General features: G+C 43.1%; 7 protein-coding genes across 7 annotated transcripts; 3 read left to right on the top strand and 4 right to left on the bottom strand.

Annotated features, from left to right (window-relative positions):
• Positions 1-851: 851 nt before the first annotated feature.
• On the top strand, positions 852-3144 carry EAE97_006463 (uncharacterized protein; the record flags this gene model as incomplete). The annotated part of the gene is made up of 2 exons (XM_038876976.1): positions 852-2705; positions 2827-3144. The coding sequence occupies 2 exons, from the start codon at positions 852-854 to the stop codon at positions 3142-3144; spliced, it is 2172 nt and encodes a 723-aa protein (XP_038731908.1).
• Positions 3145-4430: 1286 nt separating this feature from the next.
• Positions 4431-5323, top strand: EAE97_006462 (uncharacterized protein; the record flags this gene model as incomplete). The annotated part of the gene is made up of 2 exons (XM_038876975.1): positions 4431-4475; positions 4550-5323. The coding sequence occupies 2 exons, from the start codon at positions 4431-4433 to the stop codon at positions 5321-5323; spliced, it is 819 nt and encodes a 272-aa protein (XP_038731907.1).
• A 1383-nt stretch (positions 5324-6706) lies between these two features.
• Positions 6707-8506, bottom strand: EAE97_006461 (uncharacterized protein; the record flags this gene model as incomplete). The annotated part of the gene is made up of 5 exons (XM_038876974.1): positions 6707-7122; positions 7243-7416; positions 7720-8223; positions 8287-8436; positions 8491-8506. The coding sequence occupies 5 exons, from the start codon at positions 8504-8506 to the stop codon at positions 6707-6709; spliced, it is 1260 nt and encodes a 419-aa protein (XP_038731906.1).
• Positions 8507-9190: 684 nt separating this feature from the next.
• On the bottom strand, positions 9191-10630 carry EAE97_006460 (uncharacterized protein; the record flags this gene model as incomplete). The annotated part of the gene is made up of 1 exon (XM_038876973.1): positions 9191-10630. The coding sequence occupies one exon, from the start codon at positions 10628-10630 to the stop codon at positions 9191-9193; it is 1440 nt and encodes a 479-aa protein (XP_038731905.1).
• A 1008-nt stretch (positions 10631-11638) lies between these two features.
• Positions 11639-13101, bottom strand: EAE97_006459 (uncharacterized protein; the record flags this gene model as incomplete). Its single annotated transcript, XM_038876972.1, has 2 exons — positions 11639-12530; positions 12602-13101. The coding sequence occupies 2 exons, from the start codon at positions 13099-13101 to the stop codon at positions 11639-11641; spliced, it is 1392 nt and encodes a 463-aa protein (XP_038731904.1).
• A 1019-nt stretch (positions 13102-14120) lies between these two features.
• On the top strand, positions 14121-16607 carry EAE97_006458 (uncharacterized protein; the record flags this gene model as incomplete). Its single annotated transcript, XM_038876971.1, has 6 exons — positions 14121-14373; positions 14427-14752; positions 15011-15181; positions 15296-15715; positions 15839-15934; positions 16059-16607. 6 exons carry the CDS (start codon positions 14121-14123, stop codon positions 16605-16607), a joined length of 1815 nt encoding a protein of 604 aa, XP_038731903.1.
• Positions 16608-17477: 870 nt separating this feature from the next.
• On the bottom strand, positions 17478-22726 carry EAE97_006457 (uncharacterized protein; the record flags this gene model as incomplete). Its single annotated transcript, XM_038876970.1, has 3 exons — positions 17478-18836; positions 18901-22344; positions 22397-22726. The coding sequence occupies 3 exons, from the start codon at positions 22724-22726 to the stop codon at positions 17478-17480; spliced, it is 5133 nt and encodes a 1710-aa protein (XP_038731902.1).
• Between the last annotated feature and the right edge of the window lie 1993 nt (positions 22727-24719).

Raw genomic sequence — 24719 nt, 5'->3', positions numbered from 1 at the left:
ACATTGAAAGAATGTTCTGTTACTACCACCACCACTACTACTTACTACTACTACTACTACTACTACTACTACTACTACTACTACTACTACTACTACTACTACTAGCTGTTCAACCACACCATCCATGGATTTGTTCGGTAGGCAGCGGCCCGCATAGAAGTGTCCTACTAGAGCTTGTGCCTATCTAGTATTGGATCGCCATTCCATTGTTGTTTGCCTACCTAGGTACCTTATTAGTAGACACTTTTTCCAATTAGTCTGCCTCCACGGCAGTGGCTCCCAGAGGGCCAGCGGAGCGACATTTAAACTACTAAGGTGGCTTAGGTTTTGCCTGTCATTATAATGAATACAGGTTCCAAAAGCTCTCGTTTTCTCGTTGCGTTTGAGAGTTTGATTGACATAGGTATATATCTATACTCGAGTATCTATCAAATCTGTGTCTTTGGGTAACCTGAAGGAATGAATGTCTAGTACCTGGGCACATCATCTACCCAGGCACGTGCCAGGTAGTATTCCGCTCAAGATCAGCCCCGTGATGACTAATCACGCTCAATACTTGAACATTCTTCGCAGTCAACCGTAGAAGCTTACTATGGAGTACTTTATCGGCCAACATCACAATCAATCAACCACCTCCACTGCATCACTAATAAACTTACGCCTCACGCCTCACGCCTCACGCCTCGTGTATTACCTAGCCTGTGTACATATTATCCTGTCGCGAGTTCAAAGGTTCGCGATTATGAGATTCATAATTGTGTATTATTGATAATTAAATCCACCTTCCACTAACCACATTCTTTCTTTCATCTTCGCATATTCGTCGCATATTTGTGGCGAATGTTTTCGCTATGACACCCGATATCCAGCAGACTTCTCAAGATGATTCTTCCTCAGCTAATGCTAATGCAACTGCGCCTTCTGAGTCTGTGAATCCCACTTCTTCCCAGTCTTCCACTTTAACTCATCGACCTCGAACGAAATCGGATTTCGATAAGCTATTACTTGAACAATACTTACATCACACTTTAATTCATTCCGCTGCCATTGTCGATGACCAGGACAAACGGAAGGCCTATTATCTCCACAAACATCACGAAGCGCAAGATTACGAACTGGTCAAAAACCACAAAGATGTCTTTACAGCAAGTCGATTATATGGGACAGGTTACAATGGATATGGGAATGGATTCACAGATGGACCAACAAGAATATTATATTCGCATGCGAAATTCGCAAAGAGGAAAGCAAAGCCATTGCGAATTAAGCGCAAAGATATGGCCATGCAGGCTGATCAAGTAGAAGAGTTGGTTCCCATAAGGTTGGATGTGGATTGGGACAAGGTCAAACTTCGAGATACTTTTACTTGGAACTTGCATGATCGAACGGTTACCACAGAGCTGTTCGCGAAGCAACTTATAGCGGACTTTGGTCTGATTACTCCCGTAGCAGAACCAGTGCTACAGCAAGTTCAACAACAAATGCATGATCAAATCGTCGACTTCAACCCCTTGGTTTACTTTCCGGAAGACCCCCTGGATGAAATGTTACCATATACGGCATACAAGAATGATGAGCTGCGCATCCTCATCAAGCTCAACATCACTATTGGACCACACACATTAGAAGACAAATTTGAATGGGATATTAATAATCCTTTGAATTCACCAGAAGAGTTTGCGCAAAGTATGGCCAAAGATTTGTCCCTGTCTGGGGAGTTCACTACAGCAATCGCACATTGTATACGTGAACAAAGTCAATTGTTCATACGGAGTTTGTACGGTGTTGGGCATCCATTTGATGGCAGGCCAGTAGAAGATGCCGATTTAGTTGCAGCATTCTTACCTTCACCTCTACCCTCAGTATTACGGCCACATCAACAAATCAAAGAATTTGCGCCATATCTGTATGAAGTGACGGAAGCAGATTTAGAGAAGCACGATTTAGTATTTTCACGAGAACAACGAAGGCAGAAGAGATCAGTGAATAGGCGAGGAGGACCAGTTTTACCAGATCTAAAGGACAGGCAAAGGACAGTGAGAACCTTGGTTGTTTCTTCTGTATTACCTGGAGCAGCAGCAACGGTTGAAGAGAGTCGATTATACAAACGAGTAGGGGTACCATCAGGAAGAGGAAGGCGTGCTGGTTTCGGTCGACAAGATGGTGCAGACTTGTCAGAATCGGACGATAGTGAAGATTCTAATCCTGAATCACCGGCTATCCAAGTAACTCAAGGTACCGCAAGGACGAGAAATATGCGTGGAGCAGCTACAGCAGCTCAACAAAGAATGGCCAACATTGGAAGATCAGAAACTCCAGAATCCATGCTAGCACACCATCATGAAACTAGGACGTCGGGGAGGAAATCTGGCCGTGATGCTCGCGAGGATACTGTGGATACTCCTTCACTCATAGTGAAATTGAAAATTTCGAAAGAGAAATTCAAGAAACTCGTCAAAGACATGGGCAAAGGTCGTTCGAGTCATCAACAAACTCCTTCTGTAACTCGCGCAACATCAACCTTTGGTACTCCTGCTCCACCCGGATCTATGGGTCCACCTTCCACACCCGGAGTTCAACCAGCTCAACCATTGGCAACAACACCAGCACCAGCTCCTACTCCACAACCAGTAAATGCAGTGGCGGTAGGCCAGATAGGTAGAATTGATGCGCCACCTCCTATACCTGGTCAGGCTCCCCCAGCTGTAAGTTCATATCTCTTGATACGTTTTAGCTCATGATTCTACTTCACATGCTTTATCCCATCACCGTCTCATCCTCCCTATCCCCAAATTATTCCAAACCCCGACTAACACTTCTCATCAGCCCCCTCCACCCCCCTCCTGGCTAGCAACCGGCCTAACAGCCCTCCATCAACAATACCCCAACGATCGTTTCGAAGGTATGATGCGCTACTCGGCTGTTTCCATCGCAACCGAAACACCAGTTCCAGCTCCAGCTCCAGGCACAAATCCTGAAGGTATCAAATGGATGTATCTTCCCAGAATTAGATGTCATGATTGTCCAGGAAAGCTGTATACCCCAGGTCCAGATACAACGGTAGGGAATTTTGAAGTGCATCTAAAGAATAAGGGACATAGGGAAAAAGTAAACTTGAGAGTTGGGGCACAAGTCACGGGTTAAGAGTTTGAGGGAGTTGTGGAAGTTGGAGGCAGAGGGTTTTTAACTGGGAATGACATAGGAAGGATTGGAATGCAATGGAATGGAATAAGCAGGCGAAAAACTCCAAATGTCTATATGAATAGAGACATTGTATTATAGAATAGGATAGCGTGGTGCTTACTTACTTATTTAGTTACTGGCTCAATTTATAACGGAAATAAATAGCGTTTATTAGACTCGCACATAAATACACAGAGATGTACACACACACACACACACAGAGAGAGAGAGAGAGAGAGAGAGAGAGAGACGCAGTAGTTGATTTAAGTAATATGATTTGATGTGATATATAGATAATATACTGATTCAAATCATCCCATCTCATATCATGACAACCAAACATAAACCGCACACAAACTTACCCATCTCCCCATCTACTAAATCCACACCCATCCATCCCACCACATCCCAATCAACCATTCAATTAATCCATCCAAGCAAACCTCAAGTCCGTCTTATGCCCGCTAGGTATGCATAGTTAACAATGAACAATTAAATTAGACTTTCGACATTCAACAAGACAGACAGACAGCTATCGATACGAGATACGAGATACGCGATACGAGCAAAGAAGGAAAAAAAATTATCGGCCGAAAGCGGTCGGATGAGATGCCATGTGTTGATGCGTGCGATGATGCGATGCGGTTCGAGTGGATTCGCGTATTCGTAAGCTGCTGGGTTATTCGATATTCGATATGAGATATGAGATGTCGATGTGAGATGTGATATGTGGATCTTTGTATGCGAGTGCGAATGCGAAGGAGGGGAGGGGAAGGGAAGCAAGCGTACATAGATGGATAGGTGCGCATGGCAAACAGCAATGATGTAGATGGAGCAGGAGGAAGGAGGAAGGAAACTCAAAGGGCATGCACGCATGGGAAATTGGGGGGTTCGTGGTAGGAGGGTAGGGTAGGGATGGGATGGGATGGTGTGGAGGAGCGGCGGAGGTGATTTGAAGGGGGGTTCAAGGTTTGGAATTTGTAAGGGGGATTTGTAAGGGGGTGGGGAGGTAGGTTTACTGCGTGGAGGGTTGGATATGTGTGTATGTGTGGATAGATGAAGAGATGGATGAAGAGATGAATGGAGGGGTATATAAGGGATGGTGTGTTCTGCTTTTTGGATTGATTATTTCGTCTTCACTTGCAATTCAGTGATCGCTTCTGTCTTTGACATTATATTACGTTATTAACTTTTACACTACACTTTCTACTCAAACCCCAAACCCCCCTCCAAAAAAAAACAGAAAAATGGCACCCACCATCCTCGTCATCGGCGCAACCGGCAACACCGGTGTCCCACTCATCAAGCACCTCTCCGCCCACCTCCCACCCACCCACCGCATCCTCGCCCTAACCCGCTCCTCCAGCTTGCCTCTCTCCCTTCCGTCCAGGTCCTCGAGTATGCCTACACCGAAATCACCACTTCCTGGCTCATCGAGCACGAAGTACAAAAAGCCTTCGTCGCCACGCACACCGAACCCACGCATTTCTCAGAAGAATCGCAATTTCTGCTCGTGGCCCGCAACGCCGGCGTCAAATATATTGTGCGTATTAGTACCACCGCCGCGAATATTCACGCAGATACATTGCCCTATTACGCACGCAATCACTGGGCCATCGAGACTCTTCTTGCTACGCCTGAGTTTTTGGGATTGAAATGGACGAGTCTGCAGCCTAATTCCTTCGCGCATATGTTTCTCTATACCGCGGTGGCTTTCGTCCGCGAATACCGCGCCACGGGTACGGTGCCTGAGACTCTGGCCATGGTCGCTGACGAGAACGCGAAGGTGGGGCTTATCGATCCAGCTGATGTTGGTGTCTTTGCCTCAAAATTGCTCCTTTGTTCCGATTCGGAAGTGGAGAAACATAGTGGCAAGAAATACGTGCTTAATGGTCCTACAGACATTACCGGCCGGGAAACCGTAGACTTGGTGGAAAAATATCTGGATGGGAAGAAAGTGAAAGAGGTGAAGTATAGAGATCGAGAAATAATGGACACGATAATTGCGCAATCGCCATATTCGAAAACTCTGCTTAGAAGTTTGAGACATGAGACGGAGGTGTACTGGAATGAGAAGTGCACTGCTGCGACGACTAGCAAGGAGGTCTTGGAATTTGCTGCGCCCAAGGTGACACCATAAGAGGTATTCGAGAGATTGTTGGAGCAGTAGGCGGATGTAGATGAAGATGAATGCTCTTGGTAAAGTGGAGGGGGAAGTGTCAGGTGTTGATGAGTAAGGAAGCACAAAAATTGATCGTTCCGAAACGTACAATTTAGGATATTCTAGAAAGTATTTCGTAGAATAGAAACGCATTTATATCTACCTTCTTTTCATTTCCTCTTATCTAGGTGAGAAATGGATGGAAGTAAGTTTCAATATTTCCCGTTTTTCGCTTTTTTAAACTTGTCATACTTACTTCTGTACTTCCTTTTTGATGCATGTATCCTCCCGGTTTATATGTATCACTCCTTGAATCAATATCCAAGAAGGATCATTGAAATCCCGATGATCAAAAAGCTAGAAGCATAGAAATAGAAATAGAAATAGAAATAGAAATAGAAATAGAAATAGAAATAGAAATAGAAATAGAAATAGAAATAGAAATAGAAATAGAAATAGAAATAGAAATAGAAATAGTCTAAAATTTGAGAATGATAAATACAAGATTAAGAAGTATGCAGCACGGGCACTAGATAGATAATATAACTAAAGCAAATATTCACACTTGTGTATCTAAAAATACAGTCGAAATGAAAAGCGATCTGCCTGAACCATGATTAGACGATGATCGTATGGCACCCTATTGGTCACACCACTCATAATTTAAGCCCCTTTCTTGCTTCTACACTCAGAAAGATCCTGATATAAACTCATATTCCATTCTGGGTATTCTCTTCATCTATCCCTAGTTCCCCTAACTCAAATCTCAGATCCTTTCGTCTGTCTGTTATTGCAAGAAACACCCCATCCAATCCCATTCCACCCTATCCATATTTGATATATTCCACCCATGATCGACATCCCCAATCCAATACACTCCCAACCAGCCATAAACACACTCCTAAAACGCCTTGCATGAATCTTCCATCTTCTATCTGAACTAAATCAGACCATGATAACCAACTTGTGTCCTTGAGTATCTATGATTGGATGAATAGTGAACATCCCATGCTTAATCCATTCCATCACCCTCCAGTCCCAAGATAACGCCATACTTCCATGTACTGATGTGTCCATAAATCAAAATACCCCTCATTCCCATAAAATACCGCTGGAAAGAGATTCAAGCTAGCCCATTCCTGTACGCCCTACCCAAGAAGTGTCTAGAACCAGGATCTAGAGAACCGAATCGATTTCCGAATTACAAGTGAAAGAAGCTCTGAATCGAAGGGATCGAATGTTCGTAAGTAACTGACCGGAATAGTGGGTGTGAATTTTCCAATCGGACTGAAACAAGTAAAAGACCAAACCAAGTGTCCGAGAGAATATGAAGTCAAAAATCACAAATCCTGTAAAGCAAACTCAAACTCGCGCAGCCATACTTTGTTTTCTCTGCGGAGCACTCTGCAACGAAAATCCACTCGATCTTCTACCCGGCAAGCCCATGTCCCCATTTCCATTTTCATTCGTACCATCTCCCATTCCCCCCATTATCTCATCTCCTAGAGCGTTCTCTCCGTTCTCCATCGCCGGCGTCGCTTTCTGGACTACCTTACATATATTCAATGTAAATCCATTTGTAGCATTGTGTAATTGTTCCCATAGTCTCTCATCTCTGTATCGATACTGGATTGGATATTGTATAAGTGGTGGGACTAAAGGTTGTGGATTCCAATTTGCGAGACCAGATTGAACGGCGAGAAGTTCTTCGTCAGAGTCGATAGGGCCATTAAGAAGTTCTTCGTCTTCAAGAGGGGCATTGGCGTCAATTGCTGCTTCTGTTTTTGTGATTAAGTTAGAAGTCGATCTTTGAAATTGGGAAAGAGTGTGATTAGGATTGGGAGAAGGAAGGAAGGAAGGAAGGAAGGAAGGAAGGAAGGAAACAGAGAATATCATACTTTGTTGTTTGGCTTGGTTTTTCTTCTGGTACTGCGAAAGAAGCATATCGTAAGGTAAGGTACGACCAGGAACAGCTCTTTTGGCTCCCATAGAATGTGATTTGCAGGTTAAGGAGCGGGCGCAAGGAACACCATCTTTCAGGACTCCACATTGGCGTTCTACATCGACTGGACCTTGAGAAAGAGTTAATTTGTTAGCTAAAAGTGTTTTTTGATATAATCTTGTGGATCGTCTGGTCTCCATAATTGAGATAATTGGGTATTTCGATAAGAATGAAGGAAAAGATTCAAATGCAAAGTAAACATCTTCAAAAGTCGGAGAAGAACTCTTGAGACGAATAGTGAAACCCGCATAGAGTGACACTCAGATGGTCCCCCCTTTGGACGCTTCCACTACCTGCCTCCGCCGCCTCCCCCATTACCCCGCCAAAATATGAAATAAAAGCGATTATAGTTTCAGAGATAAAAAATGCATACCTTTTGGTTTCGGAGCCTTTGGCTTTGGCTCTTCCTTTTTCTTCTTCTGTTTTGGGCCCTTTTCGCCCTCGCCATCTGCCTTTCTCTTCTTCCCCTTCGCATCCCCATTATTTTTACCCGCGCTCTTCTTCGAACTCTTAAAGCCACCTGGGCCTTTCTCCTCCTCATCGTCATCATCATCACTCCCCATTTTCGTATCTCCATCTCCATCGACATCTTTATTTGCCAACTTCTTTTTGACCTTATCCCTAGCTTCTTTCGCTTCCTTCTTCTTCAACAGTTTGACTCTCTTCGCATTCAAACATGCTTTTACATGCGACACTGTTGCGGTCTTCAATACACTCTTCTTGCAATGCTTACAAACTTGTAAATCGGGATCATCTTCCAGAGGTCTGCCGGTAGCAAATGTTTCAAGCGCGGCATCATCCAACATATTAACTACAGGACCAGGACTTGGAATCGAATTCGCGCTTGGTGTATCAATTCCTTTCTTCTTCTCGTCGACTATTGTAGCCTGATTAGCCCCTCCTCATGAGTCGTGTTGTAGAATTGTGTTGGGAGTGTTACCATCGATAATACTTCCTTCTCTCCAATTGCCCGGCTTATTGTGCTTCGGAGGTTGTTTCTTTAATTTGATATTTCCTAACAACTTATCGCCTCCTCGTTCTCTCTTGGGCGCGACTTTGATGGTTGAATCATCGTCGCTCGCGACGGAAACTGTTGATTTGATTAATATATTAAATTTCGACTGATGGAGAAGACGGAATTTACCTCTCCTGCTAGCCATATCGTCGCGAAACGTTGAGGAATCCTGTTGCAGGAGATGTTATGATGGTAGTTATTTCTTTGTAATTGGTGTGATGTTGGAGTCTGGACAAGGCTGAGATAACCTTACTGGCCCACTGACTGGGGTTAATCTTGACTCCTCGATTCGGCAAATTTCCGGCAAATCCTTCCTGTAGCCTGATCTGATCTGGCCTGGTTTTTGGCCTGTGATGTGTGTGGAGTTGTGGGGGAATTTAATAAGGTTGTCCTTGAAAAGAATTGTTCATATCTTTTTGCTGTCTCTTATCTGATGGTTCCAGAGGAAAAATTGTCGACTTCAAAATGTGGTGAAGGAAGCCATTTGGTAGGAGAGAGACTGTAGAGCCTCAACATATATCTCATCTAGCTTTAAGAGTAAGACTCTTGCATCGATGAATGTAACTAACGACTTGCAACAAAACTTCCTTTCATAGAAAAATTACTTTCCTGTTTGGAACGCTGTACATCCTAACATGTTTTCATGGTGTGCCTGGTGGCTATGCGTCCATTTGTCTTGAAAATTTCTACACTTGCAATCAGCTGAGAAATCTGTATCATATGCATATGCATATGACTTATGAAATTGCATATTATTGATTCTTTGTGGTATATCTATTTAGTGAAATTTACTTCTTCCAAACTGGATATCCGCTACATATACTCATATCTATTTTCTGCCCCTACATCTAGGTACACCTCCCAGATATCCAAAACATAATACAGCAACCACAGCACACATGCCGGCCACCACTGCATTCATGTTCCCGTACCCAATTCCCTCTCTCAGACTCCCCGCCATCACGGGTCCAACAGTAAATCCCGCACTGAAAACCATACTATTCAGCGCATACAATTGTGCGTATGGTCCTTCCTCCCCAAACAACTCTGGATTGGCATTGTGATATTTCTCCGCAACGTAAGATGCTTCCACAATACTCGGTGCTCCAATCAACGCCATCCCAAATCCACATAGTGATAAGAGGGCACAGTAAAGGACTAAATCATGCGTGGTATTTGAAACTGGAAGACGAAGGAGGATCAGAGGTAGGATAAAAAATGTATATCCAATTGTTCCAATGATTTTAGGCCCGTATCTGTCAACTCCAATTCCAGCTAACGGACCGAAGATGAGAGAGGTGAGAACAATGGGGGTAAAAAGTAGTCCAGTTTGTAAAGCTGTGAATCCAAAGAGCGATTGTGATTGTGTGGGAATAGTGGCGTCGAAAACTGCAAGAATGGTAGCTTGCATGAAAGCTACTAGTTCTGCTGTAAGGAGCCGGGGAGAAGAGAGAAGATAAAGGACTGGGAACTTTTTGACGAAGTTTGGGAGTTCATTTCGGATTTTCCAAGAGGCAAGATCTGAATCTTTTCCGTTGCCAAGCAATGGCGCCTCTTCTCCATTTCCATTTCCACTCTCACTCGTCCCTCCCTGTTCATTTCCGTCCAGTCCCTCCCCAACACCCCACTTCCTCGCAACCTTCTTCTCAATAACTGCCACTCTCATCCCAAAATCCACCCCTAGGAGCGCAATTCCCATACCAAAAACTGCATTACTTCCCACCTTGTCGTAGACCACTCCTCCCAACACCGGCGCCACTAGTTCCCCCGTACTAATGAAACTGAAAATGGTTCCAATTGTAACTCCCAATTTCTCACTTCCAACCGTATCCATCACGAGCGCCAATCCGATTGTCCAAACTGTTGCTCCTGAGATACCCTGGAAGATTCTCGCGATTATCAAGACCTCTATACTCGTTCCTAGCATTAGGAGCACCGTACTCGCTAATAGAGCTACTAAGCCTACTAGGAATGGAAGTTGACGAGAAGATAAACGATCGGCGATATAACCAGCCGGAAATGAAAATAATACGGATGCTCCTGCATAACAGGCAAGGAGGACAGAAGTGTAATATTGAATTTCCGATTGTTCAACTCCTATTCGATCAGAAAGGATGAAGGGTAAGATGGGCACGATGAGTCCATATAAAAACAAATCGGTAAACATGCCAACGGCTACCGTGGAGAGAATGAAGAAGGTATTAGAACGGGCTTCCAATGCCCATGGACGTTTTGATGATGAGGATGCCATCGAGGCTATTGATGCCATGACTGGCGATTTCGAATCGTGGAGATATCAATCTGTGGCGGGATCAATCTGAACTATGATAAATATATTGAGTTTAATCAAGGTTGAGGATTATGATGTCTGAAAAATATATGAAAGAAAAAAATGAAGATTCACATAAGACTTTGTTGTGTCATGTCGTCATGTGCAAATCTTTTGCCTGGAGTACTCGAGTGCTTCCAAAGATTTTTCTCTTCCAATGAATTTTTTTCTGTGGGTAGACCCGAAATTAAAAGCTAGTGTGTGGTGTAAGTCGGAACCAATTTCGGAATTGACATCCTACCGGGAAAGATAGAAGATGAAGACGTAATATAAAAATATCGCAATGAACCCAATTGATATGTTATGAGAAGTTTAAGTTTGGGTTTGTCAAGCTTATATTATTTGCTTTGTTGGTTGGTTTTACGACAGTAGTATGATAACCTTATCCGAGCTACTCGAGTATACATCCAGGGGTATTTTCATAGATGAAGCTGCCTAGGTAACTAGGTACTATATAGATTTACTTGGTAGGAAGCGCGATAGACCTCCACCATGCGCGCGGTAAGATTGATGATTCAAGCACATGGAACAAGAGTAAAGTAAAGTACAAGTAAATCTTATAGAATATATTCTATATAACCCCGTTGATATCTGCTGTTCCTCTCTCGTCTTTTTGCTTAAACATTTTCATACATCACAGCTGTAAAACAAATGAACTCACAAAGTAAACTCCTCCACTCCACTTCCTAACCCCTTTTCGCTTCATAGGTATTCTTCTCAGGTATCCATCACCCAATCCATTCCCCTTTTCACCCCTAGAAAATAAAAATCATAATATAAATACAGAAAAAGCCTCTGATTCGTATGAAACCAGAAGACTCCCAATTCAATCCAACCTCAACGTAGAAACAAAGTCCACAATATCCATCCCTCCCCTTCTGATAAGTAATGAAATCCACGAATGAAAACCCACTTGATTATTTGGCTTTAGACCAACTTTCCTCTTCATTAAATATAACTAACCTTGACTCCCATCCCTATTGTTTTCTTGACCCTGCCCAGTCCTTCACTCATCATCGTCCTGATTCTTTCCCGAACTTCCCTCCTTCCAAACACAACTGCTATCCCAGCTACGAAAGCGACCATTCTTAACATGGCCATCGGATTCTTTAAATTAAAATTTCCTCCCATGTTCTGGAGTACCAATGTCAAATTACGCATTATGATTCCCACCTTTTCTATTATAGTTTTCTGTTTTGTTTCTTCTACCGATTTTCGAGGATGTGGTTTAGTGGTCGAAGATTTTGAAGATTTGGAATGTCGAGGGTTGTTAGGCGACGAAGATGATGTTACGGATCCGTTAGCCATTACTGGAGCTTCATCTTCAATCCCGTAGTCGACTTCTGATGTCCCTCCTACGCTCGCTCTGGATTTCTTGTCCATTTCTTCTCGTCTCCTTTCCTCTTCTTCTCTTCGACGTCGGCTTTCCTCTATATCCCTCTTGAGTTGTTCTTCTCGATATTCCTTTTCCATTCTCTCTCTCCTCTCCCCTTCCTCACTTTCTTCCTTAAGGCTTCGTAATGCCCCAAGGAAAGCCTCTCTTCTTTCGTCGTCCAAAACTTCACTAATCGTGATGAATTCTTTCGCATAATCCCACTCATTATTCCGAAGTAAGACATGTAGGGTATAGAGTTCTAGAATCTTTACACGGGCATTTAAGTCTCGTGGTGTATCTGTTCCGGGTTGGGAACGACGTTTGGAACCTGGGAATGGATTTGAGGCCGTGGGTGTAGAGGATTGGGACATAGAGAGGGACGGTGTATTTGATGTTGCGAGATATGTTTCAAGACGAGTCTGGTTCACCTTTTGGGTGCGAGCATGAGCCAAGAGAAGAGTTGCTCTGTTTTATTGTTAGTTTCTTCCCTTATAGTGGAGATATCTGGGGATTGGGAGTGTGCGGGGAACACGAACAAGTTTATGACGACGTCTGAATCTACATCCCCTTCAATTCCATGATATCCGTTTTTGACAACCTCCTCCCAAACTTCTCCGTCCCTAACCTTGGCGACTAGTGCTCTGAATTGACTTGTTCCGAATGCTTGTTTTCCTTCGGCAGGGTCCAATTCCAGAATCGCATTCAATATTGTAAGGTATAAACTCCAGACTTTGATACGAGTCGTGCGGGAAGCTTTTGATATTGAGGCCAAGGATTTTGCAGGGTCATCGGGATTGGCGTTCTCGGTATCGGAGGGAGAGGATGGTGTAATTACTGGTAGAATGGTAGAGAGCGATTCAGGTAGACGACGCGTTAAAAAGAGCGTTGAGGCTTGACGATATGTTTTCGATATTTGAGATGTATGGCGAGATGAAGAAAGGGAATTGGAAAGGGATGAATGGGACGATGTAATTATATGTGATGAAGATAGCGGATCTGACGGATTGATCGCCGTAATAGATCCATGAGAAGCCATGACTGCCGAAAGGTTGTAGAATTGAAAGTAACGACGCGAAGAGATCGAAGGAATTAAATACGGGTGGAGGGGACGTCTGGGAATGAAGAAATGAAAGGTAAAAGGACTAGGACGTATGTATGTATGACATTTGAAAATGTCTCTGATGATTGTAACGAGGGAAACGGTTTAAAGCCTCGGTCCAGGAAGGTTAATATGATTGAGGTATAGGGCGGTGTGCTGGCTCATGTGATTGGATGCAGGAAGGTTGATTAAAATTAATTATGAAAGGCCTTGAATGGAAATTAAAGGTGGTATAAAATTATGCATAAGGTTGCGCTTCACTTCCAACAATAACAACAAGCACGAGATCAATCACAGTAATAAGTAAGTGAGGTTTGAGTTAAGAAATACGATTATCTACTCGGACCGCTACCTAGGCATATACAGCATATATATTTATATAACTATCTATATATATACATCAATCCTATTTATAATTATATATATCAATCCTATATATAATTAAATACACCAATCAAGTACAACAACAAACCACGTAGGCAATCATAGATACATATCAGACATCAGACATCAGACTTCAGACTTCAGACTTCAGACTTCAGACTTCAGACTTCAGACTTCAGACGATAGAATGCGAAAGAATATGAATTCAACGTAAAACTTAGAACACAAACAAGGCCTATCTTTCTTCAATCTTCCTTCAATTATCTCGTCGCCTTCCTTCCCCTTTGGCTTACCTCCCATATCTCTTCCCTTTCCTTCAACTCCAACGTATTTACCAAGTTGTATCTTTTCACACTTTGAACTCCATTTGCGCACGCATACTCGTGATGGACGTTCCTCAACAAAACGAATAATCAGATTCACCTTCTCAATTTTGAGCTTCTCTTCTCCGCTTTTATGTGGTAGTAAGTAGTAGCTTCCCAATATACCTAGTACTCTCCTCAAGCAACAACCAACAGTAACCTCCTCCAACCAAACAAACCTCAATACTTTGCCACAAAGCCACCATCACTATGGAGGTTGACAAAGAAAACTGGCAGCGGATTTTGCTCCCAATCTTAAAAGACATTGCCAATGCTACTTTTGTTTCTTTCGATTTGGAAATGAGTGGTATCACTACCCGTCCAAAGCATACATCCCAGGAACGAACTCATGATATTGGAAAACCAAGTCTTCAACAACAATATGAAGAAGTAAAGGAGGCTGCCGAAACTTTCCAAGTTCTTCAACTGGGTATCACTTGTGTTGAGGAAGACCGTGAAAAAGGTTAGTATAATTATTGTTTTCGCCACTCGATCTTGGACGTTAACCATCCTTAGAATATTATCTTGCTAAACCTTACAATATCAACCTCAGTCCACTGTTGCTCTATGATAGAGTCTTTGATCTCGACCGCAAGTTCTCCTTCTCCAGCTCTGCTACCAGTTTCCTTCAATCAAATGGCTTCGACATTGGTGCAGTATTCACCATGGGCGTTCCCTATTTATCGGAGCAAGAAGAAGTCGAGGCTCGTGAACGTTATGATCAGAGGATTGAGAGAAACGCAGCAATTCCTAGCATTGTTTTCGACCCCAGTGATGTTGGAACATTGGAGTTTTATCGGAGGGCTCGGTCGATTATTACTGAATGGATCGAGGCAAAGGAAGTAAGTAATTTTCTGTTTTAGCATCATATATGTGATCACGTTTCAAATTCCAGCCGATAGTCCTACAGAAGATATATTATTTGAATGATCGATGTGGACGTGTGTGTTGTAGCTGTTGACGTATTCATCAAATACCCCCCTTGGTCTTTAAATGCAAGTTCATCATTATCATCTTCACTCTGGAGATGGCATCTTTTGTATAGATGATGCAGAATTATGATAATTTACTATTCCTCAATATTTGCTAACAAATTCTAGCCTAAGATGACCTTTGTCAACGTGGATAATCCCAAAGGTCCTCTCAATGGTTTCCAACGAAGATTAGTCCATCAACTTGTCCGCAGCGAATTTCCACAGTGTAGATGTTTTGCTCGTTTGGATGGATCTTTCATGCAAGTTGAAAAGATTGATCATGATAGAGAAGCAAGGGTATGCTATTCTGATTTCTCCAAACCCCTTATTGCATTTTATACTGAACGGTTCTACGATGTTTTTCGCTTCTTCACTGGAAACTCGATATTCTACCTTACTAATGGTTCATAGTTCAAAATCGAGCAATTGAAGAAATTTAACCAGCGGATCGCCACTCAATCTGGAGCAAGATTCATCTTCGAAGCACTTTGTGGTGGCGACTTGACAGGTATTGATCCAATGTGGTCATATACACATGATGAGAATGGCCAACCTAGCACCATCGATTCTTCACACGCTGCTCTTGAAGCAGAGCTTGCAAAAGTGACTAAGAAACTCAAAGAGAAACAACACGTTATTGTTGGTCATAATCTATTCACCGATCTTTGTTTCCTCTACAAAACATTCATCGGTGATCTTCCGGCCGGAGTGGGAGATTTCCAATCTCAGATTCATTCTTTGTTTCCTTTCGTTATCGACACCAAGTATCTTGCTACATATAATAGCGATGCTATGAAGCCTCGCGTTAACCTTAAAGAGCTTTTAATTCCGGTTAGTATAATGTGTCCCTCAATTTTATCCTTCCCGGCATATGAACATGGGAGGAGATTCAACATGCACAATCTCCAATCAATCTCATTCCATTCTTCAAGAATCTAACTCGCAAACTCTTAGTTTCAAAAAATCCATATGCCACTCATACTTCTCCACGAAAAACACAATACCTATGGTGCCACTAATGGAAATGCTCACGAAGCAGGCTTTGATAGTGTAAGTCCGACCCCCTCGCGCCTTCTTTTTCACATATACAGTATATTCGTCCTTTCCACCCTATGTTCCAAAGCACCCTTTCTTTTCTTCCTGACGGAAATCTAACTCTTCATTCCTAACTTAGTGGATGACAGCCGAGCTCCTGGTCAAACTTTCAGCTCAGCTCTATGCCGAACAATCAGATTCTCAATCCCCATCTCAAGACGATTACAAATACGATTATAGCGACGACTATAGTCCTTCTTCGGATTCTGATTCTGAAGACGAAGGATCCGGAGGTGCTTCTCTCTTCTCGCCCGTATCCAATTCTGCTTTCCCAACATCAAAGGGAAGTACAGATAGGGATCGTCCAGGTAATTGGCACGCAATGCAATTGAATAATCCTTTTGCGGCGCTGGAACTCGAAAAGACTGGTAAAAAGGGAGGAAAAGAAAAGAAAGGAAAAAAGAGAGTAAATTTTTGTGATGGAGGAAAAGTGGAGGGGGAAATTCAGCAGTGGATTCCGAATGCGGAACATGCATTCTGGGAGAACTACAAGAATAAATTGAGGGTCAATGCTATCGAGGGAGAAGTGTGTGATTTGAGTGGTGGAGGAAGAAATGCAATTGGGGTCAATGGGGAAAGGGGAGAGAGGATCAGGAAGCAGGGAAAGGGAAAGGGTCGCTGGGCTTGAGCTGATACAATTTGATAGGATCTTGGGGGATGGTTGCGCAGAGGGTCCGAAAGGGCTTGTGGGGAAACGAGAGATCTCTGGGGATTATCTCGATGTCAAGCCACGAGGAAACGCACTTGACGAATCAACGAATGGACGACGAATGAAGCAAGAAAGCAAGCGATATATCCAGGGTATCATGAAGAATTGGCGTGCATCTTACATAACTTACTCTAGATGCGCATGCATGAATCAATGAGTCGATGAACCAAATCCTACAAAACTAAGTTCACACATCTGCATGCTTACCACATTGAATAATTGAAAAGTGCAATCAAATGCACATGCACATCAAAGCATACCACAGTTGCGCATATTGTCATTCATGTAAACTCCTAGGTACTTTCATGCATACCCGTATCATATCATTTAATCCCAAGGACCTAGAAAACTAGCTACATAGATAGACACACATATCCACAAGAAAGAGAAAATCCTCAAGTTGAAACGCAAAGCAAGTACTTATGCAAGTAAGCAAATTAAAACCCATCTTGCCCCAAACGATCCCGTTGCTTTGTATTGTATTTTATTTCCATGATTCCATCTCCCGGCTTCCATTCATCTTCCAGCTTCCATAAACATGGAATTATACTTCTCATTCTCATCCACACAACAGACAGCTAGGTAATAACAAACGCATCGCATATCCACATGTAATAAACATATTCAGTCAACCTTTTTGCTTCGTAAACCGGGTATACGCTGAACGCTTTTCTTTGTTTTCTTTTCTTTTCTTTCCTGTCCTTCCCTCATTCCTCACGCGTTTCCGTTTCCCCGTATCTCTGTCCATTCTAGGCTGCCATACAGTCCATCAATCAATCAACCAATCAATCACTTAGCTCTTCCCCTTGTATTCCTCCCCCTCCCAACTGCATCCTTGGTTTTCCGCCCCTTACCGCCCTTCACGCTCTCCTTCACCTCTTCTACCTCCTCCGCTGCTTCTTCTTCTACATCTTCTTCAACAACCTCTTCCTCTACAACCTCCTGAGCCCTCCCTCTAGTATTCCTCGTCGGTTTCAACACCTGTCTCTCGGTCTTCTCCTTCGTTTGAACAGGCAACTTAGTTTTCTTACCACCGCGAGTTTTCTTGCCATTAGCCTTTGGTTCAGGTTCTTCGACTTCTTCTTCGATTTCAGCTTGAACCTCAGACTCAGCCATTTCTACATCCGCATCAGCAGGAGCTTCTTCTTCTTCTTCGACTTCGACTTCAGCTTCGACTTCTGGCTCCGGACTTGCAGCTTTCGCACCTCTCCTATTACTTCTTCCCCTTCCAGTCGCTCCAGTATTCCTGGAATTCGACTTCGTGGGTTTAGGAGAAGGTGTAGGTACTGCCGCGTCAGCTTCAGCTTCCACTTCATTGTCTATATCTGCCTGTGCCTCCTCCTCAACTTCCTCTTCTCGCGGTGCAACTTTCTTGCCATTTGATTTCTTAGTCTTAGGTGTTGCTTTAGTCGATCTAGAAGCCCGTTTCGGAGGCGAAGATACAGGTTCTTCTTCCATATCCACATCCTCTTGTTCTTCTACCTCGACGTTGACTTCAACCTCAGCCTCATCCTCACTTGCAGGAGCTGGGGAAGTAACGCTAGATGCAGCCCTTGGGACCACCTTAGGCGATTGCTTCTTCTTTGCCGATGCTGTTCTTGATCCACGTTTGGGTTGTGGGGGTGTTGGCTCTGCTTCGGATTCTGCTTGTGGTTCGGCTTCATCTTCCATAACGACGTCTGATTGTTCTGCTTCCTCTTCGGCAATACGAGTAGACTTTTGAGGTGTCTTTGCCTTGGGTTTTCCCCTCCTCTTGCCTGTTGATTTAGGTACCGGCTCTTCTTCCTCCTCGACATCACCGGCATCGTCTTCCTGTTCAGCATCACTTTCCTCATCTTCTTCCTCAGGCTCCACCCTATTACCATCTTCATCGAAATAATCCCATTTACTAACACCTTCCAACATTTCATCTTCGTCCTCGCTATCATCCCTGTCAATGTAACTCTTTTTCGCACTTGCAACGCCTCTTCCACTCTTTCTTCTCTCTGCACTGCTGATTGCTGGAGTTCTTGGTTCTTTAATCTTCTTTGGTTTGGGAGTCTTGACGACTCTCTCTTTCTTGGAAGCTGCAGATTTAGGTCTCCCTTCGGATTTCTGTTTCTTAGCTGTAGGGAGAGATGAATCATCGATAGATTTCCGTTTTTGTGACTATCAAAGACATTAGTAAATGAAGATAAATGAGAGAGTTGGGATTAAAGTGAGCGAATCGTACCTTCTTCTTGTCCGCATTTCTGACTAACTTATCTAAATCTTCGTCCAATTCCTCTGGTATGTAGTTCTTTTCCGCAATCTCTTGCGCAATACTATGAGATTGAAGGGCACCGAACAACTTGGCTGGAACTCTGACTTTAGCTGGATAAGATTGCATAGTCCAACCCTTCTTAGCTTCCCACTTCTGAATCACGGCCTGTGTGAGATCACTTAAAACGTAAAGATTTTCGGATTCGGCTGGGTTGATAGCATCTCGAGCTTGCTTGACACTTTGAGCATATTTGTAAATAAGACCCAAGTTATCTTCAGAGGCAACAGAAGACACATAGTATAGTATATAACGAGCATGATCAATAAGCTCGGCAGGATCGGTGCTATAATCAGGGTGATGGGCCAATAATGATAAAAGTCGTGGCAGAGTTTTCTCCAATACCATAGTCTTGGAGTCAACGAAGACCTTAGCACGAGAACGAATCCATGTGACGATTGAGTTCTTGAAATTCATTTCGGGTTCAAAAGCAGTCAAGAAGACGATTGTGTAAAACCGATCTGGAAGCTTATCCTTGACCAAATATTTTTGGAGTTTTTCAATAAAAGCTTTTCGGACATTTGGATGTTCGTCTTGTGCTACGAAAGATAGACGGTCGAACTGAGCAGGAGCTAGAATTTCGTCAAAAATCGGAGTAGTACAGAGCTTGAGCATTAACTGTGCTGCTAATAGCCTCAAGCGAGATTTATGGTGTCTGGGAGTATCCTGCTGCTTGGAAAGCTCTCCATTGTCCACAATCAATTTGTTGAGGACCTTGAAGACTGGTTGCGCAACAGTTTTGACTTCTGTTTCTTCAACTGTACGCAACCTATTGACTAGAATCTTCAGGGCCCAACATTTAGCTTGGCATTCTTCGTCTAGCTCATCATCATTCTGCCATTTGGGATCAGTATCTTTGGCTGGTGTTCGAACTTGCAGCAGAAGCTCTTGGGTGGTAATTTCAAGAATCTCATCACTAAAATCATCCGCAATTTTAGGGGACAATAGTTGCAATTGACTAATAGCTGCCAGTTTGGTCAAGAAATGGCCTTCCCCATATTTCCACTCCTTTGTTGACTTCTCCAAAAGATCCTTCGCATGCATTTCTTTTCGATCAGTGGCAGCCATCAAAAGAGTGATCGCATATTTTGCAGCTCGAGGTGGTGTTCCAAATGATGCATAACTGACTAACGTTTGAGCGAACTTGCGATCTTTGGGAAGTGATTTCGATTCGGTCTTGCTTTTGGCGAATACTGCACACGCTTTCAAAGTTGCCACAGTACCTGGATCATTTTCTTTAGTCTCTGTTGGTGCCTCATCTTCCAAAGTCTTGCATAACTCCTTGATATTTGCAGTCAAGACTTGTGGATTCTTTTCGGAAATTTCGTTCATGACCTCCTGAGCAGTAGCACCCAATCCTTTATCATCGGTTCTGGAATACTGGAGAATGGCAGGCAGGTGACTCCGATTGTATACCAAGAAAGCAGAACGGTAAATGATGGGCGTTAGCGTGTCGAGAAGGCCAGCTGGAGCATTGGGTGCTGCTTCAATGCGCTTAGAAAATTCCTTGATCGCATTGTGAACAGTTTTGAAATCGCTCTTAGGGTCCATCGTGTACCGTAAAAGTTGATAAGTTCTTCGATCATGAAGCTTCGCATACTTATGTAAATCTTGGCTAGTACGTAAAGGATCTGGAAGAAATTGAAGAAGATACTCGATAACTGCGCCGAGTTTCTGTTTAACATCCGCGGCATCACCTTCGGTCACTCCGCCGTTAAAATCTTCGCATTTCTTAATATAAGCAGCAAGTACATCAGAGTATGATTTTGTTCGAGCCTGTATAGCGAAGAAAGCTTTCTTGGGCTTGGGATCGAGGGATCGAACTAACAGCAAAATACGTTCTGCTCGAATTTTATCTGCATCGAATGGTTCGTCGGAAGATAATTGTGATTGAGATGCGCCATTCTTTGAGATTTTGGCCTTGGAAGGTGGATATGTCAAAGGTAAGAGCTGTTCGAACATCACATGATCTAAGACAACGTTAAGTTCTAAATCATTGGCAAAGAAACCCTCGAAGATTCTCGAAGGAATAGCGCCCAATGACGCGATCACACTCTCGTTTCCTGCCGCAATCTCGCCAGTTGCTACACCCCATATCGTACCAAGTGTCGTCATGGCCTCTGCTCGAACGGCAGGCTTACGGTCTCTCGCTCGATCTGCCAAATTACTAAGAACAGAACCGGACTTGACTACTGGGCCATTAGGTACAAGTTTCTCCATGATATCCACCAAATTGAAGCTTGCAACAGCTTTCACAGCAGCAACTCTGACCTTCTCATCTGGATCATTCAATTTCTCGGCTAATGACTTGACCAATGCAACTTCATCTTCTCGGTTCAATCCAATACCTCCAGCCTCAGTCACCAAGATTCGTCCAATAGCTGTGGTCCAAGCTGATCGAATGACTGGTGATTTGTCATTCTTTCGTCCAATAAAACTATGCCATACAGATGGATGTGTTTGAGAAAAGGATTGTGGTGAACTGGGTTTGATGAGGATACTGGTGATAGGCGTTACTGGATAGTCATCAAGTCGCACGGGAGGATATGCAGCAGGATCCATATTAGGAAGAGGTGGTGGTCCTGCAGCACCAATACCAGAAATGATATCTCCCAAAGTCTCGGTAGCCAACAAGCGCAATTGTATATTCTCTGCTGACAATTCTGCCTCTACTTGAGGAATAACATTCTGTAAAACAGAAGGCGATGCGCGCCATAATTCTCTTAGAAGCCTGTGGGCTTTTTCGAGTTCTTTCAGATCCTGATCTGATGGTCCTGTTGGGGCATCATCTCCATCCGAGTCCGCATCATCCTTTCGGTGTCCGTTCGATTTGCCTCCACTTGTGGAAACTTCCATCATAACATCGTTGAAATATTGACTGACGTAACGAGACATCTTATCAGAGCAATCATTACAGATAGTCTTTGCCATATTGTATGCTTCTGGGAGATCTTTCAATAACAGTGTAGATTGCTTGTCGTCGGCCTTTGCACCATGCTTGCCTTTACCCCCACCAGGTGTAGCAGCTCGTAGAAATTGCGCAACAATAATATCGATAACTGGTGCTCCCACGACTGGCGCTTCGTCAACCAAAGTAACCAAACATTGTGACATATTATATTCGACATCTTTGCTTATTTGCTCGTCTGTAGAGGACTTCAAAGAACCGGAACATATATCGAAGAAGGTGCTGAAAAGATGGAGCATGAGATCTTCGGCGTTGGGAAGATCTGTCATCAAAACGATACTCTTAACTTCTGAGAGCGATGACAAAACGTATTTGTGTTCGGTGTTGTATGGATGACTAGGATTAGCAAGGAGTGGTAAAATGACACCGACGAAGAAGGTGAAGATATTCTAATAAAGTTAGATCCTAACTCAGCAGTGTAAGAGCCCGAGAATGGAATACCTTAACCTGCGAACTAGTATATGGTGCATCAGGAGCGCAAAGCTTCAATATATCCACTAAACAACAAGCTGTCCATGCCCTGACTCCGTTGTCCTTATGATTCAATAAATTTTGCGCCGCGAGCTCTTTAGCCACTACCGTCAATGATGATTTATCTATTTCCTCCTGATCCATATCCCGCAGCTCACTCGCAAGTTTCTTAAGTCTCTTCAAGAGAGTCTCGGTCGCAATGGGCTTTCCTGCGCGCCATGATAAAGCTTCGTTGAATACTAAGCTGGTAGAGGGTTCTTCCGGTTCAGGAGATTCGATCGCACCGCGGCGCGGAGCCATTTTCAATTGAAAACTCCAATCGCGGAGTCGTAATTTTGGTAATTATTTTCGTTCAAGTCAGTTTGAAGATGCGCACAGTGATGGTGGGTTATTTCGTGGTTGAATGCGTTTGATGGTGGATGTATTGGGCTTATTGCATGGGTGATGGAGGAGAAATCGCGTGTAATACCAAAGTGCTCTGAGACGCGTTGATTAAGCTTTTTTGGGTAATCGCGCTACGGGTACATAGCACATCACCCACAATACAACATTGCGCCGATTATAAAACTTTTGACGTCTTGATTGTTCAAACTTGATATAGACAATCCGCACTTCTCTATTGTTTGAAATTTACACGGACAATATGTATCTACCGATTGTTTGAAGTCGATCTAGACTATCTGGTAACCTTAAAAGAATTGTGATATCTCTCACTGGCAGTGTCACCGTGGTCCGTTTATCATGCAAGACCTGGACAATCAGACAAGAGCCGGTCTTTTCATCATCTAATACAAGTATATCATGCTGTAACGGATAGATATATCGCCTGCTCGGATGAGTGCATAATACTACTACTTATGGAAAAGCTTCATCCACAGCCACAGTATACAAGCCGAGCTTGGAGTCGTGCTTGTATTCTAATACTGTAAGCTATTGCTCTAAAAGTTAATATGCTAGTAGTTGGCCTCCTCGTATGGGTGTATATCCTTTTCTGTGGATCCTTACGATATATAACACGCATTGTATGGATGACTGGAAATCTAAGTATAACACTTGGCAAAAGGTACTAGGTAGTCTGATATATTTGACTGGATACTCAATGTTGCTATCTTTTAGGAAAGAGCACTGCTCGATTCCCCATTTCTAGGGTATGATAGTTCAATATCCACAGCCAATTCCTTCACCAAAGTATCCTGCTGCTCCTCGATGAAGAGAACGATCAAGTATCATTAGGGAGGCAGGCTCGGGACCATGGCACTGGACATTAGCATGAGAGATACCTGTCACGAACCAGCAACCTCATGAGTGAAGCAACTCGTCGACCTTTATATCATGTATATGTCTGTGTTAGGTCTTGTAGTGATCCATTTCGTTTGTTTCCAACTCCTATGATTGAGATGATGATGTTATTCTTTAGAGCGGAAAGAAGAATGACTTCATTACTATCATCATTCAATCTTGTTTTCATGCCTCTGAAAACATTCACTACAAAAACAATTCTGAAATTTGCAAGAAAAATCTTTTCTGGGGTGGAAATGACGCTCCGCTGGCCCTTCGGGGACCACTGCCGTGGAGACAGACTATTGGGACCTGGTTAAGAAAGGTGCTCTTCATCATTGTATGGATTGTTAAGAAATGGCGCCAGCTATATCTGATATTGGCACTCAACCTGATATCTGCTTGACCAGTTACTGAAATTTGAATGGGTATGATATGATGGGAAGGGAGTGAATTTATTCTATGTGGCTAACGATGTCCCGACTGAGATATCTGCTTTCCATTGAGTATCAATTTTAAAAACTGTATCAGACCATACCTACATATTTCCTTTGCAATAGGCTTGCTGCTGCCGGATGGACCAGAGATACTTTTATTAATTACGCCTACTGTAATTGTATCTTTGAGAACTTGAAAAGTTTCTATTATGATATTTCAATGTTTGCTTCGAGTATGCTCAGGAGGAGATAACAATGTCACAATTGCCAATTGAGGACAAACAATTTCAACCAATCGAGACATATTTCACTCTAGTAATAAGCTGAGATTACATAATTCACAGATAAAAATAGCCAATATAAGTAATATTTATATTAATGATTTTCCTATTGCTGTTATGAATTCACCTCAAAATTGATTTCGGCAAAGACCTTCGGGCCGAAGCAAAGTCACAGCATTCTTCCATTAAGACTCACCTCAGTTTCTGAAAAGGAACAACTTCTCCCCTCAAACTCTCTCTCCACCAAAATATTAACACGCAAGATAAACAAAAATCGTCAAGTTGTTGATCAATTTG

This window comes from Botrytis byssoidea (assembly GCF_014898295.1).
Source record: "Botrytis byssoidea strain MUCL 94 chromosome Unknown BBYS_012, whole genome shotgun sequence".
Taxonomy (NCBI): Eukaryota; Fungi; Ascomycota; class Leotiomycetes; order Helotiales; family Sclerotiniaceae; genus Botrytis; species Botrytis byssoidea.
Note: the sequence above shows the minus strand (reverse complement) of the source record. Positions and strands in the feature narration are given on the sequence as shown.